Raw genomic sequence first — 14591 nt, 5'->3', positions numbered from 1 at the left:
GGAGTATGAGACTGGATTTGTGTAAGGGAGGGGGGCTGGAGTCTTTCTCTTGGGCCACTGATAAGGAACCGAGCTGCGTGCCGTGTCCTTGAAGCTGCGGTGGGGGGGGAGGGGGACTAGAGAGCGAATAAAGATCGCGGCAGCTGCTGATACAGAATGGGTTAAGTTCTTCTGGACTCAGCGCGTACTGAACCAAGGACAGAATATACACAACTCCATATTCTTCAGCGCAGCCGGCCCCCCTTTCTCTGGCCCGCAGCACAAAGAGAAGTAAAAAAAAAAAAAACAATTCGCGCAGGGGTTCACCCCTCCCATCAGCTTTAAACACAGAAATAAGAATTTACAGCATTCCTCAACACAAAAGAAAACAATAACGCAGCTATTTGACTCCCCCCTCCCATGGGGTGTTTTGGAAAACCACAGTAACGGAATACAGCAATTCTCAGACTCAATTAATTTCTACAAAACCTTCACACAATTCCTATGCCAGAACACCTCAGACAAACCAATGATTGAGATATTTTGTAACCAAACACGGGCTCTGCATCCTCTGATTCTCCCTCTCCATCAACCTCTTTCCATTCCTCGTTCTTTAAACCTCGCGCAACTCGCAGATGAGCTTGCGCTTGTTCTAACAGTCCTTCATCTTTCAACATTCATGACTGCCTTCTTGCCCTCCCGTGACTCTACTATTGTCTTGACTTCCACAGCATCCTCACTTAACTCGTGGGGCACGGACTTCTGCTTCAAGAGACGCAACATGACTCACAGAATACTATGCCCTGCTGCAGGCCAGGATCACTGACAGTGGTAACAACACAGGTTTCCCATCAAAAAAACAACACGGAGCCTCGCGTTCGACGTGTTATGAATAAAGAGCCTCGCGCTCGATATCCTGTCCCTAACCCCTGAACACCCGTGATTAACAGTCTACCCTGTCACGATATTCTAACCAGTCGGGAGGCGGTCTCCTAGTGAGAGCCCTCCACAGAAAAACAGGTGGTCCCCTCTCGGGACGTCTTAATTACCTAGTTGGTACAATATCACAGAGGCTGCGTCTCCTGTCCCTTTCTCAAAGCTGCCCCCAATCCACAAACTTCCTCAATCTTTCACTCTAGCACTACTAGGCAACAGTCACGGGTAGGGTGGTTGAATGGAGTACAATGACCGGTGGAGGAGGTGTGGTGTACACAAGGACGCGCAGAGTGCGACGTCTCTCAGTTGCTGGTTCGAAGCGTGGCACGGGATTGCGCTCGGTCTCACCACTCGACCGGTCACTCCCCAGACCCAAGGAGACCACAGACTAACCAATAACGGCTGAAACACTAGCAAGTGTGACACATACATAGTATGTGATCTCCACTTACCGTGTTTAGAGGGTGATCAGTCCTCGAGGTCAGCCACTACGGGTGTCGTCCACGGACGTCCAGGCATGGGTCCAGGGGGTCTCGGATCGCGGGCCACGCCCCACGTTGGTTGCGCCAAATTGTCGGGGTCGTCACGACAATACCCTTCATCCACCAGTCATTCCAAATCAGATTAAAAGCATGTTGGTACCGGATAAGAATGAGTCAGACACAATGCTGGTTCAAACTCATTGCATGCTCGTGAGTAACGTCACAGCAACAACTGAACTTTATTTCCTGATACACAACATTACATGATCTATTGGGGGAAGGTGTGCAGAGGGCGGGGTTAGGCGGGGTTTAAGCAATGTATCTAGTATTCAGTCCTTCTGGTTGGTCTGACGTCATATGATGGATCCTCCTTCCTCCACGTCACTTTAAGTTTCCATTTCTCCAGAAACGATACTTTAGCTTCAGAAACGAAAGTAGATTCTTGGCAAGAACAAAAACTAAGGCAAAAGTGAATACTGGCAGCCATCTTAAATACAGTTAAATTTGCATTGGCAAGTATGAAGGGAAAAACTTATTGTTTCACAGCATAAGAATACATAAAGTACAAAAGAGTATAAAGACATATATTTTTACCTTGACAATACTACGTGGCTGGGCAATATACTACGTTACTGGGCAATATACTACGTGGCTGGGTAATATACTACGTCACTGGGCAATATACTACGTGGCTGGGCAATATACTACGTCACTGGGCAATATACTACGTCACTGGGCAATATACTACGTGGCTGGGCAATATACTACGTGGCTGGGCAATATACTACGTCACTGGGCAATATACTCCGTAGCTGGGCAATATACTTTGTGGCTGGGCAATATACTACGTGGCTGGGCAATATACTACATGGCTGGGCAATATACTACGTGGCTGGGCAATATACTGCGTGGCTGGGCAATATACTACGTGGACATACATATTCTAGAATACCCGATGCATTAGAATCGGGCCACCATCTAGTATATTACCGTATATACTCGAGTGTAAGCCGAGATTTTCAGCCCAAATTTTTGGGCTGAAAGTGCCCCTCTCGGCTTATACTCGAGTCAAGGTGGGTGGCAGGGTCGGCAGGTGAGGGCGCTGAGGCATACTTACCTGCTTCCAGTGATCCTGACGCTCCCCCTGCCGTCCCACGGTCTTCGGTGCTGCAGTTCTTCCCCTCTTCAGCGGTCACGTGGGACCGCTCATTAGAGAAATGAATACGCGGCTCCACCTCCCATAGGGGTGGAGCCGCCTATTGATTTCTCTAATCAGCGGTGCCGGTGACCGCTGATAGAGGAAGAGGCTGCGGCACCGAAGACAGCTGTACGGGGGAAGGAGCCGGACGCCGGGAGCAGGTAAGTATGTCATATTTACCTGTCCCCGTTCCAGCCGCCGGGCGCCGCTCCATCTTCCCGGCGCCGCTCCATCTTCCCGGCGTCGCTCCGGTCTGACTGTTCAGGTCAGAGGGCGCGATGACGCATATAGTGTGCGCGGCGCCCTCTGCCTGATCAGTCAGTGCAGAGAGACGCCGGGACCGGACGCTGGGAGCTGCAAGCAAGAGAGGTGAGTATGGCATTTTTTTTTTTTGTTATTGCAGCGGCAGCAGCGGCACAGATTTATGTGGAGCATCTATGGGGAAATATGAACGGTGCAGAGCACTATATGGCACAGCTATGGGGCAGTATGAACGGTGCAGAGCACTATATGGCACAGCTATGGGGCAGTATGAACGGTGCAGAGCACTATATGGCACAGCTATGGGGCAGTATGAACGGTGCAGAGCACTATATGGCACAGCTATGGGGCAGTATGAACGGTGCAGAGCACTATATGGCACAGCTATGGGGCAGTATGAACGGTGCAGAGCACTATATGGCACAGCTATGGGGCAGTATGAACGGTGCAGAGCACTATATGGTACAGCTATGGAGTAGTATGAACGGTGCAGAGCACTATATGGCACAGCTATGGGGCAGTATGAACGGTGCAGAGCACTATATGGCACAGCTATGGGGCAGTATGAACGGTGCAGAGCACTATATGGCACAGCTATGGGGCAGTATGAACGGTGCAGAGCACTATATGGTACAGCTATGGAGTAGTATGAACGGTGCAGAGCACTATATGGTACAGCTATGGAGTAGTATGAGCGGTGCAGAGCACTATATGGCACAGCTATGGGGCAGTATGAACGGTGCAGAGCACTATATGGCACAGCTATGGGGCAGTATGAATGGTGCAGAGCACTATATGGTACAGCTATGGAGTAGTATGAATGGTGCAGAGCACTATATGGCACAGCTATGGGGAAATAATGATCTATTTTTATTTTTGAAATTCACCGGTAAATGCTGCATTTCCACCCTAGGCTTATACTCGAGTCAATAAGTTTTCCCAGTTTTTTGTGGCAAAATTAGGGGGGTCGGCTTATACTCGAGTATATACGGTATATACTTTCCAGATAGTCTATGAGAAATGTGAGAAGACTTTCAATAACACTGGTATGTTTTCTGTACATGAGTCTTGACAAAACTTTCCATTTTGTGAAAATAAATGTAATTGTATTTTTTATATAAATGTCTACATATTGGCTAGTTATTTCTTAGCGTACTTTAAAGGGAATCTTAGGATCATCGTTCCTAAGCCGTCTATATGGACACGTAGGTCAATCAAAGCTGAATAAAAATGATAATTTAAAGGGACACTGTCACCTGAATTTGGAGGGAACAATCTTCAGCCCTAGGGGCGGGGTTTTCAGGTGTTTGATCCACCCTTTCCTTACCCGCTGGCTGCAATATTGGATTGAAGTTCATTCTCTGTCCTTCATAGTACACGCCTGCGCAAGGCAAGATTGCCTTGTGCAGGCATGTACTATGGAGGACAGAGAATGAACTTCAATCCAATATTGCAGCCAGCATGCAGCCAGCGAGTAAGGAAAGGGTGAATCAAACACCTGAAAACCCCGCCCCTAGAGCTGAAGATTGTTCCCTCCTAATTCAGGTGACAGTGTCCCTTTAATATCTGTGATCTGATGACTTGTTCCAGAGAAATCCCTGTTTTTCTTAATATGGAAATGAGCTGTTAAGATCTATAGGCTGGACACTGATCTCCCTGAGAATTTACCTCCATTAAAAGTAACCACTTCGGACATTCCATTTTAGTGAATTTTTGTATTCCCCTTAAAATAAAGGCTCTAAAGTATATTTTCTCTTAATCTTGCATTGTTTGGTTTCTCTGTTATTCCTCTTGGAAATGTATTAACAAACTACTGGGTTTACTATTCAGTGATGTGTTGCTACAGAGTGACACAGTGGTCAATCTGTGTAGGGTCAAGTACATTTGGGAAAGGAAGCTTTGAATGTTGAATTTATTCATAAACATTCAGGGAGCACCACACAACACAGAATATTCAAAAAAGATGCCCCAGAATTTACATTTCTTTATCGCCTCTCATTGGGGGACACAGGAACCATGGGTGTATGCTGCTGCCACTAGGAGGCTAACACTATGCAAATAAAAAAGTTAGCTCCTCCTCTGCAGTGTACACCCCACCGACTGGCATTAAACTCTTCAGTTTAGCTTAGTGTCAGTAGGAGGTGGACACGGGTCTTTCATTAGACCCTTATCTACCTCAATGTGCGTCGTTTCTTTTTCAGGTTTTTCGGAAGGGATACAGGGTGAACAGTCACACCTGTAGTCCCACAAAGCGGACTATGAGTACGGCGTGTACTGCCACCCCGTATCCTCATAGATCCCTATCCAGGACCAAGATCCTAGCACACAAGCGTGCTCAGAAGTCCGGTCCTGGCTCCGTCCCCCACCCACTCGCCTTCCAGAGCCTGTCGGTCGGAGGAGACGAGGACGTCCATCAGCTCCAAGGACGTCTAATATCTTCCACGTTTTTAAGGTTAGTAGACGGCGTGGGATGTTAGGTGAGTATTTGGGGGGCCTCGGGATTCCCTTCTTCCTGCTATTTTTTTGCGGCGAGGCGCCTTACAGGCAGCCGCACTGCTATCCCTGCGGCAGCACCCTTCCTGTACTGGCAATTAGGGACAATTTCCGGGGCCCATCTTTTGCGCGGCGGCTCTTAATTCCGGCCGCACTACTTTCCCACGGTGGCTCTGCACCTCTAATCGGTGCCGCAGACCCTTTCCTCTGCGGCGCGGCCCCACTACAGGCAGCCGCTCTGTTTTTATCTCCACGGCGGTACCTTTTTAAGTTTGCCGCGGTCCCTCCTTTTCAGCGGCCACGGTCGTCTCCTGCGGCAGCCGGCTTTTAATGTAGGCCCCGGCTCTTCCCGGTGCCTACTTCCGGCGCCGACACCGGCGCTCCTCTGTTCATGCGGCGGCTGCCGCGCCTGTCAGTCGGGACGCCCGCACCTTTTCCTCGGCGCCGGCACACCATTTCCGCGGTCACCGGCTGCTAATTTAGGCCCCGGCTTCCCCCGGGGCCTACTTCCGGTGACGCGCTCCGTCACTTCCGGTATCATCGGGCGGGCTTTCTCCCGCCCGACAAACTCTGCCCGGCATTCCCCACCCACCGGCGCCATCTCGGCTGGCTCCGCCCCTTCCTCCACGCCGCTGCTGGACGCTCAGGGCACGAGTTTTCTTCATCGTGCCAAGCTCCTGCGCCGGGGGAACTTCGCAGAGCGCTCTTTCTGGGAACACAGCCCGCCATCTGCGCTGGGGATCCACAGCATCTTCCTCCAGGCCTGCAGCTCCTGGTATCCGGGGTTTTTCGTCTGCCGTGAGTAGCTCTGCACTGCAGACTGACACCCTCCTCTGCCCCACTGTCCCCTAACCTGCTGGCATTTTCTTCAGGGACCTCTTCAAAATGTCTAACTCTAAAGGGGGCCGCTCTCGTCCTCCGACTTCTTCATCTTTTGCCTTAGTCACGTACTTTGCATGTTCGTCCTGTAACAGCAAACTTCCCTCAGGTCAGTCCTCCCCGCTGTGTCAGTCCTGCAGCAACCCGATTGTTCCCACCGCCCAGGATCCCCCGGCTGTTCCGCCCGAGAGTGATCCCCCCATCCCAGGCTGGGCCGCCTCTCTGTCACAATCGGTGGCCGATTTAACACGGGTATCTCAAACCCTAGTGTCTGCGCTGGATCGGTTACCCCTGCAGACCCCTGCAGTGGCCAGCGGGTCGCAGGAACCGCCGCCCGAGCCCTCCTTGATAAGCCACAAAAGGTCCAGACAGGAACGTCGGTCTGAGTCCTCTTCGCGCTCCATCTCGCCGCTTGGCCCTCCCCCGCGGTTGGTGTCCCACCGATCCTCCTCCCCTGAGTCGGACGAGACATTATCTGATGCGCCTTCGGAGGATATTTCGGAGCTGGATCCTAACCAAATCGCCACCATGAGTGAGACAGTACAGAACCTCATTGGGGCAATAAACCAAACCTGTGGATCCCTCTACGGAACCCGCAGATCAGGCGGTTTCGTTTAGACGGGCCAAACCACCTTCTAAATTTTTCGCTCCTCATCCTGAATTCGAGGAAATCTTGTCCAGAGAGACAGAGAACCCCACTAGGCGTTTTCAGAGGGGAAAACGCCTGGGTGTGCTATATCCTTTTTCTCCAGAACTTACCGCCAATTGGACGGTCTCTCCCTCAGTGGATCCACCTGTGTCCAGGCTGTCCACCAACACGGTGCTTCCTCTGTCCGGCGGAGCATCTCTGAAGGATTCTAACGATAGAGTTATAGAATCCTTCGCGAAATCTGCTTTTGAAGCGGCTTCAGCGGCTCTATGTCCAGCTTTTGCGTCCACTTGGGCTTCAAAATCCATTTCAAAATGGGCCAAGGATCTTCGGCGAGGTATCCTGGACGGGGCGCCTCCCGCGCAATTAGCGGAACTTGCCAACCAGATTTCCCACGCTGGTGAATACCTGGTTTCCGCCTCCCTGGATGTCGCGTCTTGTGCGGCTCAAGCTTCCAGCAATGCCGTTGCCATCCGCCGGACCGTTTGGCTCAAGGCCTGGCAGGCGGACTTGTCCTCCAAAAAGTCCCTCACTAGTCTGCCCTTCCAGGGCTCTCGCCTCTTTGGTTCCCAGCTGGACCAAATAATTAAGGACGCCACCGGGGGTACAAGTTCTCTTCTCCCCCAGGCTAAGCCTCGTCGCCCTCCTCCTAGACGACAGTTTCGTTCTTTTCGGCCTTTTCGTCGCTTCGCTGCGTCAAACTCCTTTTCCCAGCAGCAACAGAGGCCACAGGCACGTCAAGAGAAGAAGGCGGTGTCCTTTAGGCCCACTCCGTCCTGGCATCCTCGTTTCTCCCAGGGTAGATCCTCCAGGCCCAGGACTGGAAGATCCACCTCGGCATGACTCTCGGCAAGACTCCAGCCCAACTCCCAGATTGGGCGGCCGTCTTCTCCTTTTCAGGGACGTCTGGATTTCCGCAGTAGAGGATGCATGGGTCAGGGAAGTTGTATCCTCGGGATACAAAATAGAGTTCGCTTCCCGACCTCAGGATCGTTTCTTCCAATCCCGTCCTCCAAGAGACCCCGCTCTAGTTCCGGGCTTCTTCTCAGCCATCGCTTCTCTGCTCAAATCCGGGGTAATCGTTCCCGTCCCAGAAAAAGAACGCTTCACGGGTTTCTACTCAAATCTTTTTGTGGTACCGAAAAAAGACGGCAAAGTTCGCCCCATTCTGGACCTCAAATTGCTGAACAGGAGAGTTCGCCTGAGACACTTCAGGATGGAATCCCTTCGTTCAGTAATTGCTTCCATGGAGGCTCAGGAGTTTCTATGCTCAATAGATATCCAGGACGCCTACCTCCATGTCCCGATATTTCCCGGACATCACCGTTTCCTGCGCTTCGCAGTGCAACGAGATCATTTTCAGTTTGTCGCCCTGCCGTTCGGTCTCGCAACCGCGCCAAGAGTGTTCACGAAGATCATGGCGGCGCTGATGGCCATCTTGAGAGTCAGAGGCTTGGTCCTATTTCCATATCTCGACGACATCCTCATCAAGGCTCCGTCCTTCGCTCAGGCCCATGAAAGCCTGTCCATTGTTCTCGACACCTTAGCCCGTTTCGGGTGGCTGGTAAACCGGAAGAAGTCCTGCCTTATTCCTTCTCAGCGCATCATCTTTCTGGGCATGCTTTTCGACACTCGTCAGAGCAGAGTCTTCCTTCCCAAAGACAAGAGATCCACTCTTTGTCGGGACATACGCTTGCTCCAGGGTCCTCGACCTCCCTCCCTCCGTTCGGCCATGAAGGTTCTGGGGAGGATGGTAGCTACATTGGAAGCGATTCCCTTCGCCCAATTCCATTCGCGACCCCTTCAGCAAGCCATTCTGTCTCAGTGGGACAGGTCGGTCTTCTCCCTGGATCGACCGATCAAACTCTCCTTTCGGGTCAGGCGGTCTCTCAAGTGGTGGCTGACGTCGCCTCTCATCTCCCAGGGCAGGTCCTTCTTTCCGGTTCACTGGCAGGTGGTGACAACAGACGCCAGCCTGATCGGCTGGGGTGCGGTTTTTCGCCACCTGACGGTTCAGGGCCGTTGGTCGCCGCAGGAGTCATCTCTGCCGATCAACGTCCTCGAAATTCGGGCCATCTTTCTGTCCCTCCGCCACTGGGAAAGGATCCTCAGGGGCCTTCCAGTCCGGATCCAGACGGACAACGCCACGGCTGTGGCATATGTCAACCATCAGGGGGGGACTCGGAGCTCCTTGGCCCTTGCCGAGGTATCCAAGATCCTCCTTTGGGCAGGGGCAACGGTTCCGGTGATATCCGCGGTGCATATCCCTGGTGTGGAAAACTGGGCCGCCGACTTCCTCAGCCGCGAGGGCCTCGCGGCAGGGGAATGGTCCTTGCATCCGGAGGTCTTCCATCAGATTTGTCTTCGATGGGGAACTCTGGATGTGGATCTCACGGCGTCCCGAGTCAACAGGAAGGTTCCGCAGTTCGTCTCCAGGTCCCGCGATCCTCTCGCAGTGGGCGTCGATGCTCTGGCCATTCCTTGGTCACAGTTCGAGCTGCCCTACCTGTTCCCACCCCTTCCATTACTTCCCAAACTGTTGAAGAAGATCAAAGCGGAAGGGGTGCCGGTCATCCTGATCGCCCCGGATTGGCCCAGGAGAGCTTGGTTCGCGGAACTCGTCAACCTTCTCGCGGACGCTCCCTGGCGCCTTCCAGACAGGCCCGATCTGCTGTCCCAGGGTCCGATCTGCCACCCGAATTCTCGGTCGCTCAGTTTAACGGCGTGGCTGTTGAGACCGCGGTTCTAAGAGCGTCCGGCCTTTCGGACCGGGTGATTCACACCATGATTCAGGCTCGGAAGCCTTCGTCTTCCAGGATCTACTACCGCACCTGGAAGGCCTACTTCCGTTGGTGCGAGTCCAACTGCGTTCCGCCTATGGTTTTTTCCCTGCCTTCTCTTTTGGCCTTCCTTCAGGCAAGACTGGATTCGGGCCTGGCTCTTAGTTCCCTGAAGGGTCAGGTCTCTGCGCTTTCCATCCTCTTTCAGAAGACCTTGGCCTCTCGGCCACAGGTTAAGACCTTCTTTCAGGGGGTAGCCCACGCCGTCCCGCCGTACAGGGCACCTGTGGAGGCATGGGACCTAAACCTGGTACTGGACGTTCTGAAGGTTTCTCCCTTTGAACCTCTTAGGGAGATTCCTCTATCAGTTTTATCATGGAAGGTAGCCTTTCTTGTGGCCATCACGTCCATTCGCCGCGTTTCCGAGCTGGCGGCCCTGTCTTGCCGTCCTCCGTTTTTGGTCATTCACCAGGACAAGGTGGTCTTCCGGCCCCCACCTTCTTTTCTTCCTAAGGTGGTTTCCACCTTCCACCTCAACGAGGACATCGTTCTACCTTCCTTTTGTCCAGCTCCGACTCATCCTCTGGAGCGATCGTTGAACAAGCTGGACCTTGTCAGGGCTGTGAGGATCTATCTGGACAGAACGTCCACTTTCCGGAAGACGGATTCCTTTTTCGTCATTCCTGATGGCACGCGCAGAGGCCAGCCGGCTTCTAAAGCGACTATTGCTCGATGGATCAGAATGGCAATTTTGGAGGCTTACCGGGTCAAGAACAGAGTGCCCCCTCCTGGGATTAAGGCTCACTCTACCCGGGCAGTCGGCGCCTCCTGGGCGGTGCACCACAGGGCTTCCGCCCTACAGCTGTGCAAAGCGGCAACTTGGTCTTCCATCCACACGTTCGCCAAATTTTACAAGGTCCATACCTACGCATCGGCGGACGCCAGCCTAGGCAGAAGGATCCTGCAGGCGGCAGTGGTGAGTCCTCTGACCTGATGGAAGTCTGTTTTTCCCGCCCTTGGGACTGCTTTGGGACGTCCCATGGTTCCTGTGTCCCCCAATGAGAGGCGATAAAGAAAACAGGATTTTTGGTTGCTTACCGTAAAATCTGTTTCTTGAAGCCTCCATTGGGGGACACAGCTCCCTCCCAATGTTTTTGTTATATGTTCTCTGACTGTTCTCACGTTTACAGTTCTCAAGTTTGTGGTTATGGTTTTTCAACCTTGTTCTTTCTCCTACTGCTTTCTCACTAACTGAAGAGTTTAATGCCAGTCGGTGGGGTGTACACTGCAGAGGAGGAGCTAACTTTTTTATTTGCATAGTGTCAGCCTCCTAGTGGCAGCAGCATACACCCATGGTTCCTGTGTCCCCCAATGGAGGCTTCAAGAAACAGATTTTACGGTAAGCAACCAAAAATCCTGTTTTCCTGGGAAATACAAGTATTTCTTAAATCAGACATGTCGGTGACAATCAGTGTTTTTCTTGTTAATGCTTTTAGTTTTCAAATATAAATATGTGTTATGATTTATGTATCCAAGGGGTAATGTTTTGCCTTGCAGAGAGGGACATGTCAAGTCTGACATGCCCAGGTAAGGAGACTTTTAAGCTGCAATGCTCCTCTGGGAAACATGCAACACAGTATCTGCAAATTGAGATTTTAGTTTTGGTTTTTACCCTAAGTTATGTGACAAGGCTGGTTAGAGAGTCGATATTGACTGTTAGGATTGCTGCTTCCTATACGTGGCACTAGAGTTCTAGTCCTCTACCTTCCTAAAGAGACAATTTGAAAATTTATGTATGTAATATATATTCTTGTTAGTGCTACCTTTATTGTATTTAAAAAAAAATTGCATGTAAAACATGTTCATATACTTATCTCCCAATCTCTCTCTCTCTCTCTCTTTTCTCTCTTTTTTTACAGAGTAAGGGAGAAACAGATCACAGTAGATCCAAGTCAGAAAAAGATGAGAATTGCCCTAAACAATGCAGACTGTTTTCAAGACCTTTATTCCAGCCATGTGATCTGGACAATGAGTCACAATTTGATTCTTCAGAAAGTAAAAACTTTGGTTCAGGTCCATTGAAGCCGTTAGAGATAACTTCTATTCTGAATGGTCTTCAAGGTACATGTATACAATAATAGTAAAGTGCAAAAAATAAGATCAGCGCATTGATATGAGTGAAAAAAGATGTAAGCTGAGGCTTCCGGTTCATGACTGATTAAGTCTCTGTGTTTGTATTTGAGGAATATCACCATACATGCTTTCACCCCTCTCTCGTAGCCGCTGCCAGTCACAGCTCGGCAGTGTCTGATAGATTGCTAGGTCAGATGCTGAGCTTTCATCCCTTCCTCCCATACACTGTCAGTTGTTTTTGCATGCAGAGCTGCCGATTTCACACCATTTTAGGGTACATCTGAGAATTTGCAGCAACGGAAAGATGGCAATTCAGGCATTCCGATGTTTTTTTTCTTTCAGCATCTAACGTATGGCGTAATATTTTTATATGTTGATATATTGGGCTTTTTGAGACATAACGATAGCAAATATGTCTATTTTTTATTTATTTGTTTTCATTTTCCTTTCTTTGAAGGGGAAAAGGAGGGTGATTTAAACGTATGCATTTTTTATCTTTTTAAATATGTTTTAAACCATGTTTTTCAATGTTCACTTTTGCGTTTAGTCTCTTTTGGAAGGCAAATGGAAACCAGTGCGCACACATGCACCAGTAATAATGTCATTTAAATGCCTCCATCATAACTTGCTGCATTTAAATGGTTAAACTGCAGGGAAGGGAACAATGGAACAAGCTGTAGTCGCTGCAGTTACAGGCAGATGCCCGCTTTGTAACTCTGATTTCTAGCATCCCTCTGGTATGGCGCAATCTCAGCTTTTGAGCTGCTTCATCCTTACCATAGCGATCTATGTACGTCACAGGTTGTTAATGAGTTAATGTAATGAATGCAAACTAGTATTTTAAGTACAAAACTAGTGAAATATTGGTTTTGAAGTCTGTCTTTATCTCTATGTCTTTGTACTTTATATACAGTTGTTCTATATTTTCTATATTTATATTTATACATAGCATTATTTTTTGCAGCTACTGAAAATTCTGCGGATGATAGTGAAACAGATCAAAAAGCAAGCATTACTAAGAGTGACATGACCACACAAACTGAAGGGAAGAGTGTTACAGGGATGGAACAAAATTATTTCAGAATAATCAAAAAAACTGATTCAAAACACTCCGCTGTGAAACAAGAGGAGTCTTCAGATGACTCGGACTCTGAACTGGAGACTCCAAGACGGGAGAAGTTTGTAAAAGACTTTGTAGATAAAGTAACCAAATCACAGTTTAAGTGCAGCAAGAAAAAAATTCTAGATTGTGGAAAACCATTAACTTCCAACTTTAAAGATGAACGTAGGAAATCCAAAGAGACCATTGACCATTTTGAAGTGGACACCATTTCTTCTTCCTCTGATGAGGAAATTTCCAAACCAAAAGGTTGTCTTGTGAAAAAAGGTGGCATTTCAGATGGCAAGAAGAAAACCATACGAGCACCGAGCTTCTACTCAAGCTTAAAAGATATGCAGGAGAAAAGAACAAAATTAATAAACTATTCTGAGGAAAGGATCAGGGCTAAAGAGCGGAAAGATGTGTGGTCAAGTATTCAAGGACAGTGGCCAAAAAAAACTCTGAAGGAACTTTTTTCAGATTCTGATACAGAGGGAGCTGCATCTCCACCTTGTGTAAATCGAGAGGACACTTCTCTTGATTCTGCTGCTCAGCCAGTGAGAGATGAAAATCGAGATTTGTCTGCAGAATTTCTCAAGCCTATAACTGATGCCATTGAGATGAAACCAGCTGAAGAAAAAACTGTTGAATTTAGTGATAAAAATGTTGACTTCCCCAGTAGTGGTAGCAATTCTGTGCTAAATACTCCCCCTACAACGCCGGAGTCCACCTCATGTTCAAGTGAGTCCCGAAGAACACAGTCAATCCTTGAAAGCTTGGAAAATGTGGAAACGAACCAGGAAGAAGTTGAAAGCATGAAGAGTGATACAAATAGCACAATTGAAGTGGATAGCGTTTCTTGTGAACTACAAGATCTCCAGTCAGAGGGAAATCTTTCACCTACGGGATGTGATGCCAGTGTCAGTTCCAATAGCAGTAACCACTTGGAAAATGAAAGCAAAGAGAAGGGTAAGTAATTAATGAATTATCATTGTTTACATTGAGTCAACTACTTTTAATATGGAGGAGCAGGATATAAATAACAAAATGAACTGACTGCATTTTAGTGCAATTTATGATATTTACTCGCTCTTCTGCTTCTTATTTATATATTTGACCATGTTTTTATTTACTCGACCATGGGCGTATCCATACGTCCAGGGTGGTTGGTACTTACTGAACTTGGACGTATGGATACGTTATATCTTTAATGCGGCACCATGACCGCAGTCACTGTGCTCTCATTAAAATTCCATAGTCGTCCCGAACAGCCAGTCACAGCATTTTTCAGTGTTTCAGGCAATCAGATTGCCTGAAGCAATAATGCCCAGCCTATGATCTCTGCTGTAAAAGCACCCATCATAGGCTGGAGCCTAGCAACTCCATGACTCCGCATTAATCTGTGTGCAGAGACGCGATCTGAACTTTTTTTGGCAGTTTTCCTTTTTTTTCTGTGCGTCCTGCAGCTACTGAGCGTTTATCAGTGACTCACTGATTAACGTCCCTGCTCGCTGTTTTGTACAACTGTTTTTATCCCTGTCTATTTCTTCTCCCCCCTCCCTTTCCACCACCTCCATGCATACTTTCTGCAGCTGCCGACTGTTGATCAGTGACACAAATCACTGACCAATGTCCGTGCTCACTGTTTTCCACTACTTTTTTTGTCCCTGTCTATTTTTTATCCCATTCACCCACTCCTCTC

The 14591-nt window shown here is 49.1% G+C and overlaps 1 protein-coding gene across 2 annotated transcripts in view; it reads left to right on the top strand.

Moving 5' to 3' along the window:
* ARID4B (AT-rich interaction domain 4B) overlaps window positions 1-14591 on the top strand; it is a 402063-nt gene that overhangs the window by 311096 nt on the left and 76376 nt on the right. For both annotated transcript variants that reach the window (XM_069769485.1, XM_069769484.1), the window contains exons 19-20: window positions 11577-11778; window positions 12755-13858. In XM_069769485.1, the coding sequence (XP_069625586.1) occupies window positions 11577-11778; window positions 12755-13858 (1306 nt within the window). The remainder of the gene's footprint in view (window positions 1-11576; window positions 11779-12754; window positions 13859-14591) is intronic.

Source organism: Ranitomeya imitator, chromosome 5 (genome assembly GCF_032444005.1).
Source record: "Ranitomeya imitator isolate aRanImi1 chromosome 5, aRanImi1.pri, whole genome shotgun sequence".
Taxonomy (NCBI): domain Eukaryota; kingdom Metazoa; phylum Chordata; class Amphibia; order Anura; family Dendrobatidae; genus Ranitomeya; species Ranitomeya imitator.
This window is presented reverse-complemented; position numbering and strand designations above follow the sequence as displayed.